Source organism: Misgurnus anguillicaudatus, chromosome 21 (assembly GCF_027580225.2).
Source record: "Misgurnus anguillicaudatus chromosome 21, ASM2758022v2, whole genome shotgun sequence".
Classification (NCBI taxonomy): domain Eukaryota; kingdom Metazoa; phylum Chordata; class Actinopteri; order Cypriniformes; family Cobitidae; genus Misgurnus; species Misgurnus anguillicaudatus.
The window spans coordinates 30,634,669-30,660,554 of record NC_073357.2 but is presented as its reverse complement, the minus strand read 5'-3'; the positions used below and the strand labels follow the sequence as shown (position 1 = coordinate 30,660,554).

At 38.3% G+C, this 25,886-nt stretch overlaps 1 protein-coding gene across 1 annotated transcript in view; it reads left to right on the top strand.

The window, feature by feature from the left end:
* dennd2b (DENN domain containing 2B) overlaps positions 1–25,081 on the top strand; it is a 68,454-nt gene extending 43,373 nt beyond the window's left edge. The window contains exons 9-20 of the mRNA XM_055201878.2: positions 1,256–1,440; positions 3,601–3,710; positions 4,186–4,255; positions 6,697–6,774; positions 7,244–7,384; positions 9,119–9,267; positions 20,162–20,339; positions 21,207–21,248; positions 21,448–21,559; positions 23,917–24,159; positions 24,426–24,512; positions 24,609–25,081. Coding sequence (XP_055057853.2) covers positions 1,256–1,440; positions 3,601–3,710; positions 4,186–4,255; positions 6,697–6,774; positions 7,244–7,384; positions 9,119–9,267; positions 20,162–20,339; positions 21,207–21,248; positions 21,448–21,559; positions 23,917–24,159; positions 24,426–24,512; positions 24,609–24,637 — 1,424 coding nt within the window. The 3' untranslated portion in view covers positions 24,638–25,081. The remainder of the gene's footprint in view (positions 1–1,255; positions 1,441–3,600; positions 3,711–4,185; positions 4,256–6,696; positions 6,775–7,243; positions 7,385–9,118; positions 9,268–20,161; positions 20,340–21,206; positions 21,249–21,447; positions 21,560–23,916; positions 24,160–24,425; positions 24,513–24,608) is intronic.
* Positions 25,082–25,886: the final 805 nt, after the last annotated feature.

Here is a 25,886-nt window from a genome sequence, read left to right as displayed (position 1 = left end):
GAGTGTACGGTGTATTTAGACTACTAATTGAGGAGTTCAAATGCAAAACCGTCTTAAGTGCATCTGGCGTGTTTTCTTGTAAATAAACAGATTTTTTATACGTTTAGATTCAGTGATTTCACTTTAAAGCAACACTATGTAGTTTCCATGTAAAAATGACTTACAGCTCCCCCATGTGGTTGAAAAGCGCAACAGTGCCTGGTATCAGACACTCTTCTGCAGGCAGGGGGAGGGGCGGAGCTGTGTTTCCTACCTTCCACCGCCACTTTCAGAGTGTGCTTGTAGCAGCTAGGAGGCTGCTCGGGTTGCAGCAACAGTACAATTTGTCCAGTTAAAAGTTGTTCTATCACTGAAATAATTTTAGAGACATTTTTTAAAGGTAAAAAAACGACATAGCGTTGCTTTAATGGCAGTAAAATGTTATTAGTCAGTAATTGAATTGCATTATTTTCACACATGTCACTTTAGTCATTTCATTGTTATTTAACATATTTGTCTGTCTTTCGCTGCAAAAACCTCTAAGTGCATGTAAGCTTTTCTGACAAAACCTCCACTTATTTGGACAAAAGATAGTAAACAGTTGCAAAATCACTAAAGATGCAACTAGAAACACTGCAAATGGTGAAATTCAGAATGTAAAATTGAAGAAACTGAAGCAGTGGTTCTCAAACTTTTTCGGCACGTGGCCCCCCTTGTGTACGGTCCATATCTTCACGGGCCCCCCATAGAAAATGTATGACATAAAAAATTCTAAACCTTATAAATTTAATTAAACAAAACATATTCAATTATAAAACGTATTACTGTTGGTTAGTAGCTTTATTTTTCAGAGGTTTAATTACACAGAATTTACGATAAATTAATGTATTTTATAAAATGTCCTAAACTACCCCCCCCCCCCCCAGTTTGAGAACCACTGACTTATTGGACAAGTGCGCAAAGTCAACGTGGCGCTTAGTGGATTCTGCCAACAAAGTGGTATTTCTGAATGGCGTGAGGCTGGGATTAAGTGGATTTAAAGATAATTGATAAACACATAATACATCTCATTTTTGACAGAGGTGGCGTTTAGCGGCTTTTTCTGAGCTCCTAATTTATTTACTCAGAGTATACATTTGAGTATATGCATTGCCTGAGAACCGAACCCTTGACCTTGTGCTTGCACAATGCTGTATCATTGTGCTTGTGAGCTACCGAACAGATCATTAAGTCTCCTGCCGTGTATTGTCTAAAATATATTGTATTTCTAACGCAGCCCACACTCAAAGGCTACTGAAGCTGCAGTCAATGCTGTGCCGTGCACCCAGTTACAGGACGCTGGAGCTGCAGTTGATCGAGTGGCAGGAAAGGGAGCTCTTTGAGTACTTTGTGGTGGTCTCTTTGAAGAAGAAGCCCACCAAAAACTCTTATACTCCAGAAGTCACCTACCAGTTTCCAAAGGTGAATATCTTGAATGAAATCAGGGAAAATACAGTTTAATTCACATTTAAGGTTTCATCTGATGTCTGATGACACACTTTATCATTCGGCCTTCTATAAGGTCAGTGCTTTCAAACACAAAGATTACAACTTAATGTGTGACTTTTAATAATCCTGTTTTTCGAGTGTCTTCTATATAGGGGTGTAACGATTCATCGTGCAAATGCGCGTTTTCTCAATGAATGAATTTGAATGAATTACGGTGAAATCCCGGCACATCCGAACGCCAGAGGGCGCTCCCGTGCAGAAACTCCTTTTGTGCCACACAAGAAGTAGCATTACAAACGCTATTCCAGGAAATGTCTGCACATGAATATTTATACGCTGTTCTTCATATTTTTTCAGGTATTTTCATTATAATAAAGATTATTTTGAATGATTTTTTTTAACTAGTTTTACTTTTTTAATTTCACTTTATAAACGACTCCGACTCATAATGATTTTAGATTGATAAGGACTTCCAAATGGCGTAATACAGGCACAAGCTGTGCATGAAACGAAGAATCGCAGCCTTGCGATTCAGAATCGATTTCAGACAGGCATTTTTAATGAGGACCGCGATTGAATCGTGATTGAATCGTTACATCCCTACTTCTATATTAAGTGGCTTCAGATCCATCCTAATGTTTCATGATCTAAAGATTTGGAGTATCAATGTTTGATTTTACATTGCTTTGAATATTTAACCTGGACTTACCCATTCAATAATAAAGATATATATTAAAGGTTATAATTTTACAGAATGTTCTTTACATTATGTAGGATGATTTTGTGTAAAAAAAAACCTGTAAATCACCAAAAAGTGAGGTAACCCCCCCCACAAAACTAGTCTAAGCCTTGTTGGTAACATAGACAATTAAAGCAACACTAAAGAGTTTTTTTACCTTAAAATAAGGTTTCCAAAAAAGTTTCAGTCGTTCATCCACTCGAAACAGGGTGAACAGCACTTTCACATTCGCTTTGCAGCCCTCTATCGGCCAAAACCGCACTAAAGAAGTTTCCAACTGTCGGGCCGCAGTCCTGTAGTTCGAGTGAAAACTACAAAAACTTGCTTTACGGCAGACCTACAATCCAATCAGAGCCAGCTTTGCTGCAATAGGCTAAATTATGTACGACAGTGGTAATGGACAATTCCACTTCCAACCTGTAGGGGGAGCAAAGAGCAAAAACTCTTTAGTGTTGCTTTAATCGGTAGATTGAACACAAGTACTCTCTAGAAGTACATTTTTTTCATATAAATCATCCACATTCACAACTTTTCTAACATCATTGTTAAAGGCGGGGTGCATGATTTTTGAAAAACACTTTGGAAAAGGGAAACGGGCCGACTACCAAAGCACACTTGTAGCCAACCAGCAGTAAGCGGTGTGTCTATTAACCAACATCGTTGCCTGGGTTTTGCGTATGTGTGGGGCGGGTCTATCAAAAAAAGGTCCAGATTCTATTGGGGTAGGGGCGTGTTTGTTTAGGTGATTTCAATTGGCTTTCATAGATCATTCACCTCGCCTTTAAATGAGAAGAAAAGGACCATGAAGTTTATGGTGTGTTGGGAACATAGACAAACGCCTACATTTCAAGCTTTTTCCAGATGAAAATTCGTTTGTTTTCATAGTGGTGGTGCAGTTACCATCATAACTACGGGAAGATATTTCATAAGTTTCTCTTCTGATGCAATAAGGGCTCAGATTTATTTTTACGTTTACACAGTATTATTTATTTTTCAACAGAAATCAGGTCATGTGATTTTGGACCAGTGTCGTGTTTTGACCCAAACAGATTTAGATGCACTTAGAGCTGTTATTGTTTAGACATATTGACAGTAAGTGGCGTAAGCAGGAAACGGTTGCCATAGCGATCATGTTTAGTTAGAAAGATACTACTTTAATTAGCTTAGATCTGCTTCAGTGATTATGTCCCCTTGAGAGGCTGAAATATGTTGGCACGCTCCCAAACTGAGGGGCAGACTCTAGTGCTAAAATGGAACAGTTGGTGACACAGGGCGAGGGATTGACCTCATGTGGGGGGTATTTTGTACATAATTCACATAGTAATGAAGACCTAAAAGGAAAGATGTGCATATATAGTAGTTACTTACTGGTTCTTCTCATCTGACCCTCACAGTTAGAGAGACTCACCAAGCAGATGAGGGAGGCTGAGCAGAGACTCAAAGCTATCCCACAGTTCTGCTTTCCAGATGCCAAAGACTGGAGCCCGGTTTCTGAATTTAACAGGTAGAGCGGTTTCCTTGTCTGCCTGCATTATCAGTATCATGATTTTTAACATTTAAGGCCAGACTGGTTTAAAAGCACAAACACAGCATGTGTTTATGCTTTTCCCCTCCTTGGTGGAAGAAAATGTGTTGAAAAGTGGTTCGTTGAACCGGTATGTTCACCATTACACCCACATTGTTTGATTTGGATCATTTGGGAAACACAATCTCATAATCCATCATCTGTACTACTATAAGTATATACTACTAACACAAATATAAACTGTAAACTGATAAACGTTCATTAATTTCTGCAAGCTTTTTATTTTTGTGCATAAAGCCGGATCACAAAGTCTTCAAAGTCAAAATGTTGTCACGAGTTGTTACTCCTAAGGGCAAAGTCATCAAAAGCAATAGTTTTTAACACTTTATCTGCTTATCACCTGATCTACATGGTGGTTTGAGAACTAATGGTGTCTGTCTTTGATTTGCTGCAGCGAGACCTTCTCTTTCATGCTCACCGGAGAAGATGGCAGCAGACGCTTTGGGTATTGCAGGCGACTCCTGGTAAGTCTCGTTCGGTTCTCATAATAAGAACACTATGATTTGCTTCTAATGTTTTTGTTGGTGTAATCATATGTGTACTGTACTGTACATTGCGTCACACTGATGAGCATATGGAGTTTTAATGGTGATTGGTCAGCCACTAGAGTAAATGTTTGGTTTTTTTGTTTCGCTCAAAGAGAAGCAGTTTCTCGTAAACATTTCCCCTCCGGTTTAATGAGAGTTTCTCAGGAGAAGAGTGGAAACGCGAACCATCAAAAGTGTGTCATTGAAGCGTAAGCCTTGATCGCTTTGCGGTGAATTTCGTTTTGGATTGCGGTGATGAAGTGTATGTTTCGTGCAAGAAGGGCCGAAGTCTTTTATTTGTGATTGCGCAATTAAGAATTTGCAGCTTTCTTTTTGTTAGATGTATTGCATGTTTTGCATTGAAATGCATGTTACTAAAAGACTCTTAAAGCATTTCATACATTTGTTCAACGCTATAGAAGAGAATTGTGTAATTATGCATATTCAGAACTTGCTTTTCATATTCGCCTGTGTTGTTTAGTTTTCTGTTTGATTCATTGTTGATGGGTTTAAATTCTTTCTCAGCCTGCGTCTTTTTAAGTGTCTGAATGGCCCAGTTTAGAGTAATGTTGACTGTGTTCCACCATGCAGCGAGGAAGTCCAGGGGCTGGCATGAGGGCAGAATTCCTGAGGATTTGAATCCCGCTCAACATGCTTGAATTAATCACCCATTTGTAAAAAGTCAGCAGAGGAGAATTGCATACCTAATATGGACAAGAGGAATGGGGATTCTTTATGTCTGTATGTTTTCAGAGACACTAAACCTGGCCGGCCTGTCGATTGTTTAGTGGATTGTGTGTGACAACTCATTTATTTTGTGGAGCTGCACCTGTGCTGTGTTTACACTGGACATTCTGGATTCGTTTTAAAACGGTTTATTTTTAGATCGACACCATGTGCTATTGTGTATGTTTAACATTAGGATATGTCTAAGGAGATTTCTTCAATATACAATCGTTTATAAAATTAAGCATCGGTCGACAAGTTTAAAAGAGGTGATTCGTTAAATTATTTCACCCCCCCATTTTAAGGGCCCTATTTTAACGATCTAAGCGCATTGTCTAAAGCGCACAGTCTAAACGGGCGTGTCCAAACCCACTTTTGCTAATTCAAGGACGGGAAAAATGGTTTATGCGCCAAGCGCACATCCTAAAAGGGTTGTTCCTATTTTCGTAATGAGTAATAGGTGTGTTTTGGGCGTAACGTGCAATAAACCAATGAGAGTCTCAGCTCTGATCCCCTTTAAAAGCAAGTTGCGCCTGGCGGCATGTCTAATCCCTATTTAGAAAGCAGATTTTTTTTTGTATTGAAATTATTCTTATTTTAGGATTAAAACCTTTAAAAGCAGTTTTTTTCAGCAATTTTTTTTTATACATCATATACAATGAATCCATGGGGTAGCATTTAAAAAACATTTAAAAACCGATGCATTTGTTTAAAGGAAAGCATTTACTTACCAGGCTACAGGTGAAGCAGCTCTTTACGCTTTCTAACGTCTCATCATCGGTCCTCATTTATGTCAAAGATGCTCAATAATAATCTTTTACATTTGAATGCTTTAATTATTCATATTTAAAAGCTTTTTTGTGCTGCTGCTGCGCATCCATGTGTGTGATAAGCAAACCCGCGTTGTCGTCCCGTTTATAGGCGCATATTTCTAACGTGCTCATTAAATAACAAAAAACATATTGCGCCATTGACTTTAGACTTTAGACCAGGTTTTAGTTGGTCAATGGCGTAGTCTATTTTAGTTGCTTTAAAATAGCAACGCGCCAACAATGCGCCTGAACACACCTCATTTTCAGACCAGAACGCCCATGGGCGCAAAATTGGGCGCAAATGCATTTGCTATTTAAACACAGGCGCTAAACGTGAAAATGATTATTGTGCCGGGTTGAAACTAGCAAAAGACACTTGCGTCGCGCAATTGCGCCAGGTGTATGATAGGGCCCTAAAAAACCCTTCCATCCATTTAAACCGCATGAAGCTGTTGTTCGGTTTTTACATTTTCAAGCTACAATTTTTGCGAGTAACAACTGGTTAATATAGTTCTATGTTCTCTCTGTTTCTGTCTCCATTTGTATTGGTGCTAAGGCAACCATCAATAATCAAATATTCAAACTAATCCCTCAGAACATCCCAGCTACAACCCACAAATCCCCTGGAAAGCATCCACAACACAGTTCATGGCTGGAAACCGCCATATTTTCAGAAAATTTTAAAATCTGGTGTTTTCTCAGTTTCACATCTCATAGATTCAGTACCATACAGTGAATCTTGTAGAACTCTGTAGGATGTGTTAATGTTTTGTTATGTACCCCCCAGCAATGTCATGCGTGTGATTTAATTGCTTGTGTAATCTTTCTCCGCACCTGCAGCCAAGTGGGAAAGGGCCTCGCCTTCCTGAAGTGTATTGTGTCATCAGCCGGCTGGGCTGTTTCAACCTGTTTTCCAAGGTGAGCTCAGGCTTGCTCATACACACACACCTCCACCACGCAGCCACACTGTCTCTTTGGCTGTCAGACATGGCCACAGCTGGAGCATGGCTTGTGTTGGCATTGAGGAACATCCGCCTTAGTATAAACTCACTTTAATCCCTCTCTCTGTCTGCCCTGTTAAACATCTGCGCTTACTTCCTCCTTTTCCACCTTCCGCTCGTGTGAAAGTGAGGATAAAGTATGTAACCATAACTATCATAATATTTTATGGAAATCTACATTAAGAGCATGTTTTCAACACTTCTGCCAAATCTTGTAAACTTCATGCAGTAGACGAAAACCATGTCTTGGTAGTGACAGGTCGAAATTCCACCGACTTCCAGGCGCATATATGAAACAAAACAGAGCGTGTTATATTGATCTCTACCTGAATGATATAGCAGCCAGTAGCAGTGCCATGGTTCATTCATCATTCATTTCCTTGCAGATCCTGGATGAAGTGGAGAGGAGGAGAGGGGTGTCAGCTGCTTTGGTGTACCCTTTTATGAGGAGTGTGATGGAATCTCCTTTCCCAGCACCAGGCAAGACCATAAAAGTTAAAACCTTCCTGCCTGGAGCAGGAAATGAGGTTAGATTCTTCCTTCATACTGTATAAATACACTGCTCTGTTATCAGCTGTAAATTAGATTTATTCATCTGTCATCAATTCCTACAGACAACATAAAATCTACCTTCAGGTTACTTTTTATTTGACATGAATAAGCCAGAAAATATTAACCAATAATATTACAGCATTAGGCTGTGAGAGCATTCTAAGGGCTGTGTACACCTGGTACTAAGATGCGTTTTGGTCGTTCGGATTGCAGGTGGGTGTTCCTAACAGTTTTCCTGAATTCCTAAAACAAAAAACCCCAATCTGAACCAAATTCTTGGGGCCCTATTTTAACGATCTAAGCGCATTGTCTAAAGCACACAGCGCAACGTCTAAATGGGCGTGTCCGAATGCACTTTTGCTAATTTAACGACTGGAAAAATGGTTTGTGTCGAAAGGGGTTGGTCCTATTGTAATGGGAGTATTTTGGGCGTAACATGCAATAAACCAATGAGAGTCTCAGCTCTCATCCCCTTTAAAAGCCAGTTGCGCTGGCGCTATGTCTAATCCCTATTTAGGTGACGGACTTTGTAAACTGAAAAACTAAACGGAGGTAGAAGATCCCCAGTTTAAGATTAATGTTAAATAATTGTGTTGTTTTTCACTTGTATTGAAATTATTTTTTTTCATTAAAACCTTTAAAACCCGTTTTCTTTTAGTCATGGAAGTAAAAAAGCAGGCTTTTAATTGCTTTAAATGTATGGCTATCCAATATCATCAAAAAATAAGCGTCAGTTTTTTAAGCATTACTTAAAAATGTTTCTCATCTCACCATATCCACAGGTACAGTGTCATCATATACCATAAATCCGTGAGGTAGCATTTAAAAAAAAACATTTAAAAACAGATGCATTTGTTTAAAGCAAAGCATTTATTTACTTCCCAAAGTACTCCCAAAAGTGCTATTCCGCCATAAAATATAGTTCCTCTTTTAAATCCGCTTAGGAAAGTGCTACGTTTTATTTTGTACCACCAAACTTGCTCGTATAACTACTCGTCTTAAATAGGAAAAACGTTGATGTGTTTGGTCACTTCTAACTTTATCTCTAAATGGTACCATTGAATGAATGGGGCTAAGCTAAATGCTATCGAAGTGTCGCAGCGCGCTCCAGTGCTTACGTGCACGCACACAGATGATAGCGGGATGTATCAACAATTCTTAGTTAAGGTAATAACATAGTTTAATATTGAAAATGAGTAGACTATTTCTTTAAGCAAACCCGCGTTGTCGTCCCGTTTAGGCGCATATTACTAATGCGCTCTTTAAATAACAAAAAAACATATTTGCGCCATTGACTTTAGACTTTAGACCAGGTTTTTGTTGGTCAATTGCGTAGTCTATTTTAGTTGCCTCAAAATAGCAACGCGCCAACAATGCGCCTTAACACACCTCGTTTTCAGACCAGAACGCCCATGGACACAAAAGTGAGCGCAAATGCATTTGCTATTTAAACAACGCGGCGTTAAACGTGAAAATTATAATTGCGCAGGGTGGAAACAAGCAAAAGACACTTGCGTCGCGCATTGCGTCAGATTTTCATGATATGTCCCATTTAATATCGTAGTAGGGCTACATTTTTTTCTGTATCACTCGGAAATAAAGTGTTACAAAAGACAAATGTGTGAACAATCATGTCTTCAACACCTATCCTATTTTCACCACATTATTATTGCCCATTAGTTTAATACAGAGTGTTGTATTTTCCTCAGGTGATTGAATTAAGAAGACCCACAGACTCCAGACTAGAGCATGTGGACTTTGAAAGCCTGTTCTCCTGTCTAAGCGTACGACAGGTGGTACGTGTTTTTGCCTCGCTCTTGCTGGAACGCAGGGTCATCTTCGTGGCCGACAAGCTCAGGTAAGACACCTCGTGTGTTTGCTTGTTTATCCAGTCGTCAGTCAGCGTGTCTGAATGTTTCCCTGGCATCCCCCTTGTACTTTTGAGCAGATGAATTTGAACCGTGAAGCGCAAGCGGCATTTAATCTCGTATAACGCACTATTCATTCCCATGAGAAACTTTCTGCTTTTTCAGACCAAACATGGTCAAGCAGTCCTCCCAAACTGAGCTGTGTTTCTGAGACACGCTGACCACTGTGACAACAGCAGTCTGAGTGTGGGCTTACAGCAGATGTTCTCAATAACCTTTTCCTTCACTGATCTGCAATGTCACTTCCATTTTTCCATCTGCTCATTCCGAGCCCATAGAATAACATCTGCTCCAAATAAAAAAGATTTTTATCTTGTTGGGTCATATCTTTGTCCTAGTAATGGTGTTTTTGTTGTTGTAGTGTTTGGTTTTTAGACTTACTCTCTTTTTTGACAAAAGTTAAACTGAAGCTTAGCGGTCATCAAAGTATAGGAAAGCGGCCATCGGGATTCTGAATGGAATACCGTTCATATTATTGGTCTAAATGTTTCAGCCAACTATCTTAGCTTAGCGAGGCAGCAAATAGGCATTTTTCGAACCCAGTTCAGTTTAGTTTGTAAGTGCCCGACCGGCGCATCTGTTTAATAGCAGCCTTCCATTGTGGTTTTGGTCAACTGTGACCCGACGACTGCTCCGCTGCTAAATTAATCAGGGGAGGCATGTTTTGACCACACCCTCCCAACACTGGGCTAAACTCCCAGGAGTCCCTGCTGATCTAAATTCAGAAGTGGGTCAGGCCAAAGACAGTGCTTCATTACAGTAGATCCACTGGATGTTGTTTTGGAGCAGACGAGATAGGGTTTCGCGCCCCCCTCCGGACCTTCATGCTTGCTCACGGAAGCTTGTGGCCGGGCATTGGGGGTCATTAGGGAGTAGGTTATTTGTGAAAGCCTAATCTCCACAAATCATCAGGCAGTTTAAACAAACAGCAGCGGGGTATGTAGGGTGGGCAGTTACTGTGAAGAGAAGGAATGTGCTTCCTGTGTGAGTGACTGTGCGTGTATTCTTCTCTAATTGGTGACTTTGTTGTCACTGTGTCACAGATATTTGCAGTATCTATAATAATCAAAAGTTCAATAGTCACCTTTTTTAGCACAGCTCTGTTATTAGTACCTAGAGTGCTGACTGATTCGGTGCTATTAAAGGGGCCATGGCATGAAAATCTGACTTTTTCCATGTTTTAAGTGGTATGATTGGGTCCCCAGTGCTTCTATCAACCTAGAAAATGTGAAAAAGATCAACCCAGTAACTTAGTTTTGGTAAACCATTCTCTACAAGCACATGAAAAAATAGGTCGTTTAAATTTGGCTCTCCTTATGATGTCATAAAGAGCTCTTTTTATAATAATACCACCCCTTAATCTGCACTATCCAACCACCGCACTGCCATTTAGTGCAGAGAAAAGCACAATTGAGTTTTAATTGCAACAAACCACCATCATTGTGATCAGTGTTTGAATTTCATCAGCTCATTTGCATGTTAAAAGGACACACCCAAAACGGCACATTTTTGCACACACCTACAAAGTGGCAATTTTAACATGCTATAATAAATTGTCTATATAGTATTTTGAGCTAAAACTTCACATATGTGCTCTGGGGACACCAAAGATTTATTTGACATCTTAAAAAAGTCTTGTGCCATGGCCCCTTTAAAGGATATTGTGAATCATTTGTTTCTGGATTGTTAGAAAAAGTCAAAATATGTACCCCTATTGGAGCCGATGGGGTAGTGGGTAGTGCTCTGACATATGGACGCACTTTCTGCGTCCTTTTCCGATCCCATACCACTCTCTCCACCCTATACTACCATTCGGTACACGTATGTATACTTTGGATACCAGTATATACCTCTGAGGTACTAATATGAACTCTTTTGGTGCAAAGCTGTACTTTTTTAAAGCGTACACACAGACCCAATGACAGCTGGGGTACATCATTTTCTGCAAGTGTATTATTGTCCCTCCTTTATGTTTTAAATCTTTCTTTTATCATCTAGTTGTTCACAATCAGTGTTGGGGAAAGTTACTTTTAAAAGTAATGCATTACAATATTAAGTTACTTCCCAAAAAAGTAACTAATTGCGTTACTTAGTTACTTTTCATGGAAAGTAATGCTTATGTTACTTTTTTAAGTTACTTTTGCGTTATTTTTTCTTACTTGGCCGAGGCTTGATCTCTTTCAGGCCTTGCAGGTGTTTTTTATGATCGCAAAAATGTCAAGATCTGTCCTGCCAGCTCCGTGTCTGACTTAAACTGTTTCCGCTCATTCCCACTATGTTCAGTTTAATTCAGTACATTATTTTATTTTTAAATTGAATTAATTAAACTGAAAAGTAACATTACTTTTTTTAAAAATATTAATGTGTACATTAATAAAGTAATGCGTTACTTTACTTGTTTCTTCAGAAAAGTAATACTATTACGTAATGCGCATTACTTGTAATGCGTTACCCCCAACACTGTTCACAATTTGTAGGCCACAGGTTAATTTCTTATTTTTTTCAAGAATATTTGATTTAGAATAGCAATGCAAAGTTTTTTTCTTTGAATCAGCTGAACAAAAGTAGTACGTTTTCTTTTGTTACTTAAAGTACCCTTTTCAAAGCCTGTTCTTGCCAGTGGTTTTGAATAGACTTGCAGTATTGAACTCACACCCATTATCATAATAGATAAAGCTCTAGTTACAGCTAGAGCCCGACCGATATGCATTTTTTGGGGCCGATGCCGATACAGATATTAGAGAGTAAAAAAAGACCGATAACGATATATCGGCCGATATTCATTATGTGCATATTATAGTACAGTACACATATACTACAGTATATTATACTACTACAGTACTGTACATAGAATACACTATATACATTAACAGAATATACTATATATAAATACTTTTTTGCAATGATCACACCACAAATGTGGTGATCAAACACTTAAAATGATGTGACAAAGATATGTAATATAGGCAGGTGTGTTTTACAAGTTAACAATAAACTTTATTATCCAAAATGATTCTGATATAAGTGCACAAAACAGTAAATTTGACTTATTATAAATAACTTTAAAACACAAACAAAACAAAATACATATAACTTAAACCATTGTCAGTTTTAACGAGAATAATGTTATATTGGGCTTATTTTAAAAAATGGAAACTTATAAAGTCATTGTTATATTGGGCTTAGCTTTAGAGTAAGTTATAGACTTCACAAATTAATTAAAAACTTACCGTTAAGACGACAATGCTTGAATTACTGACAACATACTGATGTAGGCTAATGTTTAATGTACTGCACAACTTTTTTATAACACGAACCCACAGTGTTCTGCCGGGACTTTAAACTTTTATAAAACTAAAGCGTCTGCTCTCCGCCTCTTTTATTTAAGAAAGGGTGTAAAGTTGCGCGAGCTTATTTAATCAATTGCTTTGAAATGAGCGTGTAACAGCACAAGCAGCTGTACTCCCACAGACTGCGCGTCAGTTTAAGCGCGTCCTTTCTCCACCTCGCGTCATTTCTTCCGCTTGCGTTTGAAACAACTCGCAAGTGAACAAAAAAGACTGATTAAAACCACCAAATGTAAACAGGAATGTGTCTCTCTCGTCCGCTTATAATCCAATCGACCAAAGCGCGTCTTAATACCAGGTGTAAAATGTATTGAAGAAACCGCGTGACTGCCGCGCCCGCCACCTGAACTGAGAGACTGACTGAAGTGAAAGGGGTGGGGGATTGGCTGATGTCACTACAGTGAGTGACCTGAGTCGCCATTAGCAACCAATAGGGCGCACTCTGCTGGACAAACAAGTACTTACATCTTTCAAAAGCATTTTATGTGTTCTGTAAGGAACGTTCATATCGGCTTCATATCTGCGGCTTATACGCCGATACAGATATATCTGCGACATGCTCATATCGGCCGATAAAATCGGCAAAACGATAAATCGGTCGGGCTCTAGTTACAGCATAATATGCAGTAAAACAGAGTATTGACATTCCATGGGTTTGGCCCTGTTAAAAACAGGATAGGTGGATTGGCAGGATTTGATCCAGGCCTAGATGTTGCCCAGCAACGTAAGGTAGATAATCGGTAGCATTAGAATGAGGTAACAAACTCTCCTTTCGCCTACATACTGTAGCTGTTTTGGGAACGACCCCTGCAGTCTAATTCCAAACATCTTTGCCAACATTGTGTATGATGTATGCCTCTGTGGCTTGTAATGTATATCTGCTGCTTAGGATCTGACAGAAATAAAACTCACTCCATGTTAGGAAATGCTTTCCTTGAGATTTCACATGCTCTTGTTATTTAACCCTTTCCAAACTTTAGTGAAGCTTTAGATATCCCGTTTGTTGTTCCATGAGACTTTCTTGTATTTGTGAGCAGCAAACTTTTTTATTAGTTGTGTAATTGCACAGGGAACACATCTGATAGTCAATCAAGCTGCTGCTCGACTTCCCGGAGGAATTTAGCTTTGATTATTGATTAAATACATTCATCACCCAATCAGTTTAGTTGCATTAATAAATTGCTTTTAAGCACTTTGCTTTTTGATTGCTGCTAGATAAATTCCTGTATGATTACATTACAGTTATACTAGTCATTCAGTGAAAGGAAGGTATTACCTGGTTTTGATCTATTTTGGTCATGTCTAAAATGCTTCCCTTGTCTTGGATACAATGCGTGTGCAAATGTAGGTGTAGCTGCTGATGTCTGTTGTTGACACAAAGCTCAGAAAAGCAGGAGGAGAATAGAAGAATAGATAAGAAACAGGAAGTTCAAAAAACTGAACTGACAACAACTTTTTGTTTAAGTGAATCTGGCATAATGCACTAAATATACTCTGTATTCACTGGGCAAATGTTTTATGTCTTATTCAAATTCTTCTCTTTCATATTTCAAGCTTGTTAGTTGTGATTTTATAGCATAATAGTGGGAACAAACTACTTTAGCGTAAACTTTGCCATGTGCAGTGTGTGGAAAAACATGCAGAAGATAACTAACTTACTTTGAACAAGTCTCTTTGAACATTCTCATTGTTATTGACGCAACACTGCACATGAGAATGTATTCAATTCAGTTTGTAAAGTTAAATCAGACCATATGTCTTTTGGCTCCGAGCAGACTCCTGTATTTTCACCCTTGAGCTGCTTCTGTTGTAAATTATTCTTTTCAAACCATGAGTTATCTTAAAGAACCAAATCTTTCGATTCTTTTGAATCATTTTTTTCAGGGTGCCTCGCACAAACTCCAATAAACATTTAAAATATCCCAAAGTTGGCTGTGGGGTTTGGACTATTGGGAAACATAATAGTCATTGTCATTTAGTATGAACCAGCATTTTATAGAGCTACATCTACCATTGCTTTTTTGTTTTTTTGTAGAATCAGTAGGATTTAGGATCTTGTTTCTATTGTTGAAAAAAATGTGTAAAACGTAAAAAATATTTTTTGTGAGCATTTGTGTGTTGTGCAATTGTGAAACCTTTAAACAATCCACACAATCAAATCTTTCATTTGGTCCCTTAAATGGTCACGAAAACGTCACTGAACATGCTATTACTGAACCGTTATCATTAAAGGAATATTCAATTTTCTTAAAAGAAAAATCCAGATAATTTACTCACCACCATGTCATTCAAAATGTTGGTGTCTTTCTTTGTTCAGTCGTGAAGGAATTATGTTGTTTGAGGAAAACATTCCAGGATTTTTCTCATTTTAATGGACTTTAATGGACCTCAACACTTAACACTTAACTCAACACTTAACAGTTTTTTTAAATCAGAGTTTTAAAAGACTCTAAACGATCCCAAACGAGGCATAAGGGTCTTATAGCGAAACGATTGTCATTTTTGACAAAAAAAGCACTTTTAAACCACAACTTCTCGTCTATCTCCGGTCATGTGATGCCCCAGCGCAACGTCATCACGCCAAGAGGTCATGGATGACGTATTGAAATTACGACCCAGTGTTTACAAGTGTGGAAGAAGAGGAACCCTCCGACGTTGTTGTATGTAGAATGATACTAAATAATGTCTTTGTGTTATTGTTTAAAATGGTCCACAAATGTGCGTTTCATATATGTACCATGTGACCTTTCTACGTCACTATGCAATTACGTGAGGTCGCGCTGGCGCTTCACGGGACCGGAGATAGAAAAGAAGTTGTGGTTTAAAAGTGCATATTTTTTATTTTTCTTGCCAAAAATGACAATGGTTTCGCTAGATAAGACCCTTATGCCTCGTTTGAGATCATTTAAAGTCCTTTGAAACTCTGTTGAAAAAAACTGTTAAGTGTTAAGTGTTGGGTTCCATTAAAGTCCATTAAAATGAGAAAAATCCTGGAATGTTTTCCTCAAAAAACATAATTTGTCCTCAACTGAACAAAGAACGACATCAACATTTTGGATGACATGGTGGTGAGTAAATTATCTGGATTTTTTTAAAGAAAATGGACTTATCCTTTAAGACCCCTTTATACAAAATAGCTTCATACTAGTTCTGTCTGACCCAGTGGAGTGAGTCGCAGTAGCTAGCAGCAGTGTAATGTTGTTTGGTTTTTAGAGGATTCAGCAAGTGTAGAGGAGTGTTTGGACTGGTCTAATATAAAATGTTCTCCTTTTCCCAGGAGTTCATGCCTCTGAGGCCTTAGTTATGCTGACATTCCAGGTATCAGCTATCAGAATCTGCCTGTTTCGCCTATGGCTAGGTTTTTAAATCTATTTTTCTCTCATCCAGTGTGAACATGTCAGGATGCATGATGCAGACTCAGACACATAGAAACGCAGACATCTCCTGGAGTCTTTTAACTGCTGGCAATGAAATGTAATATTTTGATTTGATTACAAATGCAAGCGGCTAATTCTGCTAATTGCATTTGCTAAATGTGCACAAAAACAAGATTTTATAAGAATTTCCAAATCAAATTTGCTCAGCAAATGGTTTTGAGACCTGGCACAAGAGCTGGAGCTATTTCATTCTGTTAAAATAGATGAAATTACGTATTTTCTGACTATAAGTCACAGTTTTTTCATAGTTTGCCGGGTACTGGAAGTTAAAGTCAGGTACGACTTATATGTCAAAATTATTTCATATGAACCAAGAGAAACATTACCGTCTACAGCCGCGATTGTCCGCTCTGTGCTGCTCCTTTATTTATGTAATTCAATGGATTCAGTGATGTGGAATGACTTCGGGACCTTTTTGAACTTGATTTGGCTTATCGTGTTAATTTAGCCTATTCAGCCTCTCAGGTATGTTCTATATGCTATTGTTTATTATTGTGTAAATATGTTACTTTAACATGTACAGACATCTATTCAGCCTGCTGCTATGCTATTGTTTAGTTGAATATCTTGCCTTTCCAGATTAAATGTCTGTTCTTCGGCTTGGATTTTGTAAAATTATTTTCTAAATAAACGCGACGTATAGTCCAGTGCAACTTTATATATGTGTTTTCCTCTTCAAAACGCATTTTTGACTGATGTGACTTATACTCCGGAGGGATTTATAGTCCGGAAAATACGGTAGTATATTAGTAATTACAATAAAAGAAGGCAATTGCGCGGTCTCTGTTTGTTTAATGCCTGGCTAGTGGCTAAACTTAGGAACAAATACCTCGACGAAAATAACAAATGTTTTGTTTTCCTAACAACGAGGGGAGACGGCGATCATGGATCACCACTATGTGAAGAGAGGTTTTGGCAACCGATCTATACTGTAGTTAACATTGCATACATTATATAGTACACATTTTACCCAGTAAAGTTAGCTCAGTGTACTTTTTGATACACTTTAGGTATGATACATAAACTAAGGTAATCTACTTGTTGTTTATTTTAGAAACTACTCTAAAAAGACTTTTACTTTTTTATTGATTCTTTGGGGAGTTTACCTGAAGTTACGTTTGTTCCATGAAAGCCATTTCTTTATGTTGTTACTGTTGAAACCATCTATAAGAGCTACATTTATCTTTAGTTTACTGTTGGCATACCAAACTTTTTCATTGGTTTCAATGCTGAGCCTCTGTAATTCGTGCCTGGAGTCAGTGCAATTCTGACGGCTTATTTTCTCTGTCTCTGTATACAGTATGTGGGCCTGTGTGGTAGACAGGACAGATGGAGATGAAAGAGAGAGAGAAAGGAGGGTCAGCCACTATTAACAAACTGGGGACCGTGAGAAGGACAGTGTGCTGTTTGTGTGCTGAGCAATAGTTGTTAAATCTCATGGCTCTTGTAACATCACAGAGTAATTCAAGGCTCAGAAAAACATCCTCTGCAAATGTGTCGTTTAAGTAAGGAATTTTTGACGTTGGGCTGTTGAATTATTTGAAAATAATTCCTACCCATGTTGGTAATGTGGTATAACGCGAGTCAATTATTCCGCTTATACCACGGTTACCACAGACATTGCTCTGGTGGTTATTTTAAAGGGGACATTTCACAAGATTTTTTTTATATGTCAAATAAATCTTTGGTGTCCCAAGAGTGCGTCTGTGAAGTTTAAGCTTAAAATAACCCACAGATAATTTATTATAGCATGTTAAAATTGCCACTTTGTAGGTGTGAGCAAAAATGTACCGTTTTGGGTGTCCTTTAACATGCAAATGAGCTGATCCCCGCACTAAATGGCTTGGATAGTGCAGATCAAGGGGCGGTATCATCCTCTTCTGACATCACAAGGGGAGCCAAATTTTAATTACCTGTTTTTTCACATGCTTGCAGAGAATGGTTTACCAAAACTAAGTTACTGAGTTGTTATTTTTCACATTTTCTAGGTTGATAAAAGCACTGGGACACAATTATAGCAATGAAACATGGAAAAAGTCAGATTTTCATGATATGTCCCCTTTAAGACATTTGATCAGAAAAAGCATTCACAAGCCCCATGGAATAAATGAAAACACATGTGGCAGCTCCTCATTACATCATCATTTGCCTGAAGTGGTTTGAATACAAGCAATACAAAAACCTGACATGATGATTTTATTGTGGGAACATTTTTAACCTTTTGTGTCGGAATGTCATTATAGGAAATTTTTTGGCAATGTGAGGACAATTAGGGAAACACTGAACGATTTTCAAATCTTAACCAATTTTAAATCCATAATAACATAATTCTCGGAACCCACACACACAATTCGACCAGATAATGAGACCACACTCCTGATGACGTAGTAACGATTTCAAAGTGACGTAAGATCTCACAGAAACGTGAGATCAAACGTGACTTGAGAAACATTGTAAAAGCACTTATTATAAAAGTACCATTGCCATACCTGTACAAAATAATTGCAATGACACCACACACCTCAGTTTTTTTTTTTGACCAAAAAATGCTGTGGTAAAGCACTAATCGGTCCACGCCCTCCTTTCAAACGCAGAGGGTGCAAATCTGTCTTAAAATCTTCACGTGTGAGGCCAGCCTAAGGGAATGTTCATAATATACAGATTAAGGAAATACTTGGTGTTAAGTAAGGGATAATGTTCAGCCAGCTGGTTGGGATCCCGACAGGGTGATCAGGACCCTATCACAACTGACTGGCAGTGCATAATCCTGCTTATTACATGGCTACTTGCCATATATACGGACACAAAATATTGATTTAATATATGTTTTTAGCTTATATGTGAGAAAAGCAAACCTTTTGCGAGAAAAAAAAGTTTCATAGTGATTATAAGACAAAACACGCATTCAAGCTAATTCAAAGCTGAACATGCATTTGGTTTAAATAATGAATAAATCAAATCTCATTTATGTTAACAATTTGCATAATTATTTATATTGAATTTATTTGCAAATGTTAAACTGTACTTGTCAAGATTACTCACAGTAGCTGGATTAGGCTGTTATGCTTTAGTTAGTTGTTATCTTGGAATAACTAACCTTAGAATGTTGCGACTGTCCAATCAAAATCAAGCATTTCAGAAACAGAGCACCATGTACTAAATAGAAGGTCACAAATGTATTTTAAATTTCTGATTCAACTTACAGAAAACAGCAAAAGTTTGTCTGAAAATGGTAGGATTGGTCAGTTTTGTTTTAAGGCTATTAGTAATTGTTCAGTTCCTGTCAGTGTGTTTATGCACCTGAGGCTTAACCAATAGAAAGACTTGATTCATTTAGCATTTTTGTTTGGTGGCTCAGACATTACACACCTCACCAACTAAACCAAACATATTGTGTGGGATCTAGAGAGCATTAGTTTCATAACACTCCCATTCAGAAATGAAAATAATCATATCAGTGATCCTAGTACGTTCATTCTTCATATTGTGTCCTTCACAGTCCAAGCTATCATTATCTGCACAGGATTCAATGTATCCGATGCTCTGAATGCCACTGACATACCAGAAGATATCATTTAAATATCACTTCTGTGGCTATTTTACTTACTTTGCACTCCTATTCCTTTGTCCCCTCAGTAAAGCCAGAATAAACTGGAAATCCTGGGCTCAGTATACTTTTCCAGAGCTAAGTCTTTTAAATGGGGACATATCATGAAGATCTGACTTTTTCCATGTTTAAGTGCTACAATTCGGTCCCCAGTGCTTCTATCAACCTAGAGAATGTTAGGAAGATCAGCCCAGTAACTTAGTTTTAGTAAACCATTCTCTGCAAGCATGTAAAAAAATAGGTCATTGAAGTTTGGCTCCCCTTGTGGTGTCGGAGGGAGATGGTGCCGCCCCTTGGTCTGCACTGTCCAACCACGGCACTAAGATTTATTTGATCTTAAAAAAGTCTTGTGAAATGTCCCCTTTAAACAGGTGTGTGTTATACGGTGTGAAAGTGATGATTGACTCTGTTCTTTCTTTCTTTCTCTTTGCAGTACTCTTTCTAGCTGTGTTCACGCAGTGGTGGCTTTGCTCTACCCGTTCTCCTGGCAGCACACCTTCATCCCTGTGCTACCCACCTCCATGGTGGACATCGTCTGCTGTCCTACTCCGTTCCTAGTGGGTATTCTGTCCAGCTCGCTCCCCAAACTCAAGGAACTGCCTGTGGAGGAGGTATGGACATCAGCTATGCTTGCAAATCTCTCCCACATGTTGTCACAAACATTGCAACTCCCAGCTGGGCTGTTGTCACCTATCATGTTTGTTGTAATAGGACACTTTGTCAAGTGTGTACATGTGTGCTTGGCTGTGTACCAGCTTTAATGAGACTGGAATATCTGATTAACTGTCATCAGATCTGGGAAGGGAACTCAGTTTCATCGCCCCTGGATCTGTGCTAAAACTGTGTGTATATATAGTACTGTGTCAGAAAATACACACAGCCTTTGCGCAAATACATGCATATACTGTATCGCAAACAGATTTTGTCTTTAAAAAAGAAAATGTTATTCTATTCTGAACACTATTCTGTTTTCTCACAATGTTTTCCCAAATTGCTTAGTATATGTGAGAAGTGTATTAATAAGCCAACTTTTATGGATCCATAATGCGGTGTCAGCAACTAGCTCAGCGTTCCCATTCAGACTATTTTCTTTCTTTCTTCTTTATTTTGGTAAAGTGCTGCCCACAGGACACTGCCAGCTCGGTTCATCATTAGTCTTTGGCAGTTTGTACATTTTGCAGGAGTCACCGGCACTTTTTCCAAATTGCTCTTGAGATTTTTGTACTGGTCATAAAGGGTGACCCTCTGCGGTAAAAACATCTGGAGGCACACCAAGTTATGATGCTTGACATTTTTAACATTGGGTTTAATGGGTTGTCAGCCTCCATCTGTTGTGAATCAAATTCTGGACATGTTATGATGTGCACGGCTCCCACAACAACTGAATACAGAGTGATTAAACACTGAATGATGCTACTCAATGTTTAAAATGCTCAGTAAGGGAAAGTGGAAATATAATATTTCTATTTATGTTTCAGGCTTTGATGGTGGATTTAGGAGCGGATCGCTTCATCAGACAGGTTTGTCCATAAACACATCTCTCCACACAAAACCGATAAACTATCCCATGGCCACAGTGCCAGCTGCGATGTCTACACTTCGCAGCTGCATGCGTGTGGTCGCTACGATCTGAGAACAACCACAGAATGTTGAGTTACAACAAAAATGGCGAAACAAAAAATAAAAAGTCACACATTAATCTCAAAACTGTGTACACAGATGGATGACGAAGCCTCTCTGTTGCCACGCAAACTTCAGGCTGCGCTGGAACAAGCACTGGAACAGAGGAATGACATCATCAATCAAGACTCAGACAGCGAATCAGATGAAGGTAAAGTGAAATTAAAGTTATGCCAAATGTTGTATCATTACCATGATGTGAATGCTTGTATACACTCACCTAAAGGATTATTAGGAACACCTGTTCAATTTCTCATTAATGCAATTATCTAAACCAATCACATGGCAGTTGCTTCAATGCATTTAGAGGTCTGGTACTAGTCAAGACAATCTCCTGAACTCCAAACTGAATGTCGGAATGGGAAAGAAAGGTGATTTAAGCAATTTTGAGCGTGGCATGGTTGTTGGTGCCAGACAGGCCGGTCTGAGTATTTCACAATCTGCTCAGTTACTGGGATTTTCACGCACAACCATTTCTAGGGTTTACAAAGAATGGTGTGAAAAGGGAAAAACATCCAGTATGCGGCAGTCCTGTGGGCGAAAAATGCCTTGTTGATGCTAGAGGTTAGAGGAGAATGCGCTGACTGATTCAAGCTGATACAAGAGCAACTTGACTGAAATAACCACTCGTTACAACTGAGGTATGCAGCAAAGCATTTGTGAAGCCACAACACGCACAACCTTGAGGCGGATGGGATGCAACAGCAGAAGACCCCACCAGGTACCACTCATCTCCACTACAAATAGAAAAAAGAGGCTACAATTTTCACGAGCTCACCAAAATTGGACAGTTGAAGACTGGAAAAATGTTGCCTGGTCTGATGAGTCTCGATTTCTGTTGAGACATTCAGATGGTAGAGTCAGAATTTGGTGTGGGGGATGTTTTCTTGGCACACTTTAGGCCCCTTAGTGCCAATCGGGCATCGTTTAAATGCCACGGCCTACCTGGGCATTGTTTCTGACCATATCCATCCCTTTATGACCACCATGTACCCATCCTCTGATGGCTACTTCCAGCAGGATAATGCACCATGTCACAAAGCTCAAATCATTTCAAATTGGTTTCTTGAACATGACAATAAGTTCACTGTACTAAAATGGCCCCCACAGTCACCAGATCTCAACCCAATAGAGCATCTTTGGGATGTGGTGGAACGAGAGCTCCTTGCCCACAAATCTCCATCAACTGCAAGATGCTATCCTATCAATATGGGCAACATTTCTAAAGAATGCTTTCAGCACCTTGTTGAATCAATGCCATGTTGAATTAAGGCAGTTCTGAAGGCGAAAGGGAGTCAAACACAGTATTAGTATGGTGTTCCTAATAATCCTTTAGGTGAGTGTATGAGTAAAAAGGCTCCCTTTGTAACATTGGCTATGTTTACATACACAAAACTGTCAGTCCGACTGAATTTAATCCAATTGCGGGTTACATAAATACAGTTTACATGCACCCTAAACATTGCAATCTGATTAATATGTTTGTTTACATGTACATTCTTTATAAACCAATCCAAGTGTCTGCGCAGGCGCACATCCAGCGTTGCCAGATTTTTGTATTAAAACCATCCCAATGGACATTCAAAACTAGCATAAAAGCGATGACTATTCACAGCACAAATACCAATAACTAATCAATGAAATCCACAGGAAAAAATCAACTTGTCAAAACAGATTAAAAGTAGCCCAAATCTGAACTCAGCCAAAAAGCGTACAGCTTCTCTCGTCAAGTTCACACTTTATCTCTGGATGAATGTACAAAGTCAAAGTTGGAGGAAGTTGTTCTTAAGAAGTTTTCAGATATAGGCAAAGAAAACACATTTTTAAAGGCACAACGCTATTTTATTGCTTGATGTAATGTTATAAAAGTACACATGAACTCTGCAAAATGTATAGCGCGTGACCCCATTACCCTAATAATGCCTGTTGCCATTGCCTTGTAATTGCATGTTTCTGTGATGAGAATCATATCAGGCGTAAATAAGAAGTAAATATAAGACATACGTGAACTTAAGCACAATTTTTCTTTTCATGTGCACAACGTATTTTTGCCTTCGATTGAGAATATACTATGATGTACGTTTACATGCAACCAAATAATCTGTTTGTAATCGTATTGATGGCTTAATCGAATTGAAAAACCTTCATGTAAACACCTTAATCAATACAATTGAGGTTGATCAGATTTAAATTTTGATCGTACTGAAAAGGGTGTTGTATCTTCATCAGTAGAAAACTACATGTATGCATGTAAACGTTTGTAAACTTAAAAAGAACAATGGGATTTACTATTATGTGTTTCACAACATCTGACTTCTCTGTATTTCATTTCCTATTTACATAAAAAAAATTAACCACCATGAAAATAAACTAAATCAAACCTTATGCTGTGTAGATCTGTATTATGAAGTGTTTTATATTTTTCTCTTTATTCTTAATGGAAAAATAAATGGTCACAGTTTAGCTTGATTTACAATGAACCGATATCATTTTTCTCTCTCTTCACAGAGTCCACCACTAATCTAAACAGTGTGGTATCAGAGGCCTTCATTCGTTTCTTCCTGGAGACCATTGGACACTATTCCTTGTTTCTCACCCAGGGCGACAGAGGCGAACGCATCTTTCAACGCGCAGCCTTCCGCAAGTCTGTGGCTTCTAAGAGCATCCGACGATTTCTGGGTGTTTTCATGGAATCCCAGATGTTTGCTGGATTTATCCAGGATAAAGAGATGAGGAAATGCAGGGCCAAAGGTAAATTGTGCTTGACCTGTTAACTAAAAATGAGAAGCGACTTCCTGAACAGCTTCCCCCTAACCATGATATCCTATTAGGCTGAGGCCATTATGACTGTAATCTGAAACCCACACCCAGCATAATCATAAACTGTTTGTGTATGTCTTTTTGATGGGGGGCATCTCTTCTGTTTGAAGTCAGATCTTTACTGCCACCTTCTGGTCACCAGAAACAATGCTTTTGACAGGATGAGTTGTTTATTTCTGATTGTTTATCTCAAACAGGTCTGTTTGAGCAGAGAGTTGAACAGTATCTGGAAGAGCTGCCAGACACAGAGCAAAGTGGAGTCAACAAATTCCTGAAGGGTTTAGGTGAGTCCAACGCAGCAGTTGCATGTGTAAAATTATTTTAAAAATATATTTTTTTATGAAACATGTCTTGATATATCACTGTTTTATCTTTTTCAGGAAATAAACTAAAAAATGTTTTATCGTGAAACCAAATACTGTGGACATTTTCTACGATTCCTTCATCTGAAGACCTAACATGCCTAAGTCATGTTAGTTGACACGCCTTAACATGTTCATATTTTTTGTACATATTTATTAAAATTGTGCTTTTAATTTCACGTGTAGCTCTGTTGTTAGCTTTCCTGGTACCCTGTAAGTGACACTAGAGAAATAACAGGATGGTACTTGACAGTATAAATGGTTATGTTGCAATATAACTTCCACTTTAGAGATAACTGTATTGAGCTGGCTGAGATAGTATGAATGGAAACTTGAATGGAGAGGTGCATGTACAGTGGCTGTGTAGTATTTAACGCTAGAATTTCTCCATGAATTGTATTTTGTACATTTATTAACACATGAAGAGTATAATTACCTTATTTGCAGTGTTTTATAAAAAATTAAATAAACAATAAAGCATTTCTGTTAAATTTCTGTCTTATGATCAGCTTTGTTCAACAATCCCAATAAAAGCTGGTTGGTGTAGCTATCTGTTGAATATTAATGTCCTTTGGCCTTTTGGTGTTTAAAATAGCCACGATTCATACACTGGGAATTTTATAAACAAACTTGTATATGTGTATACATTATTAAACATGTCCTGAATATGTACTGCACAAGTATTAGTATTGTATAGTGTTGATGTGACCGTCGACAATAAAAAAGTACAAGGTTGGCCCCCTCAAAAATGATAATGTTTGTGTTGGCTGGTATTGGTTACTGTTTGTTTTAAGTGTGTATCGGCCTTCAGATATCACATAAGTGCTAGAAAATAATACACACATAATTTGAATATTTTCCTGTATTTTGAAGACAGAAATCTTTGGATAAGCAGTATATAATGAAAGCATTTTAATTGTATACTCTACTTTTGCCCCAAACACTTATAATAATATTATATTGAAGGGGACATATCATGAAAATCCGACTTTCCATGTTTAAATTCTATAATTGGGTCTCCAGTGCTTCTGTCAACCTAGAAAATGTGAAAAAATCAACCCGGTAACTTAGTTTTAATAAACCATTCTCTGCAAACATGTGAAAAATAGCTAATTGAAATTTGGCTCCCCTTGTGATGTCAGAAGGGTATAATACCGCCCATTAATCTGCACTAACCACCCACATCACTGCCATTTAGTACAGAGATCAGCTCATTTGCATTTTAAAGGACACACCCAAAATGGCAAATGTTTGTTCACACCTACAAATTGTCAAATTTAATATGCAATAATAAAT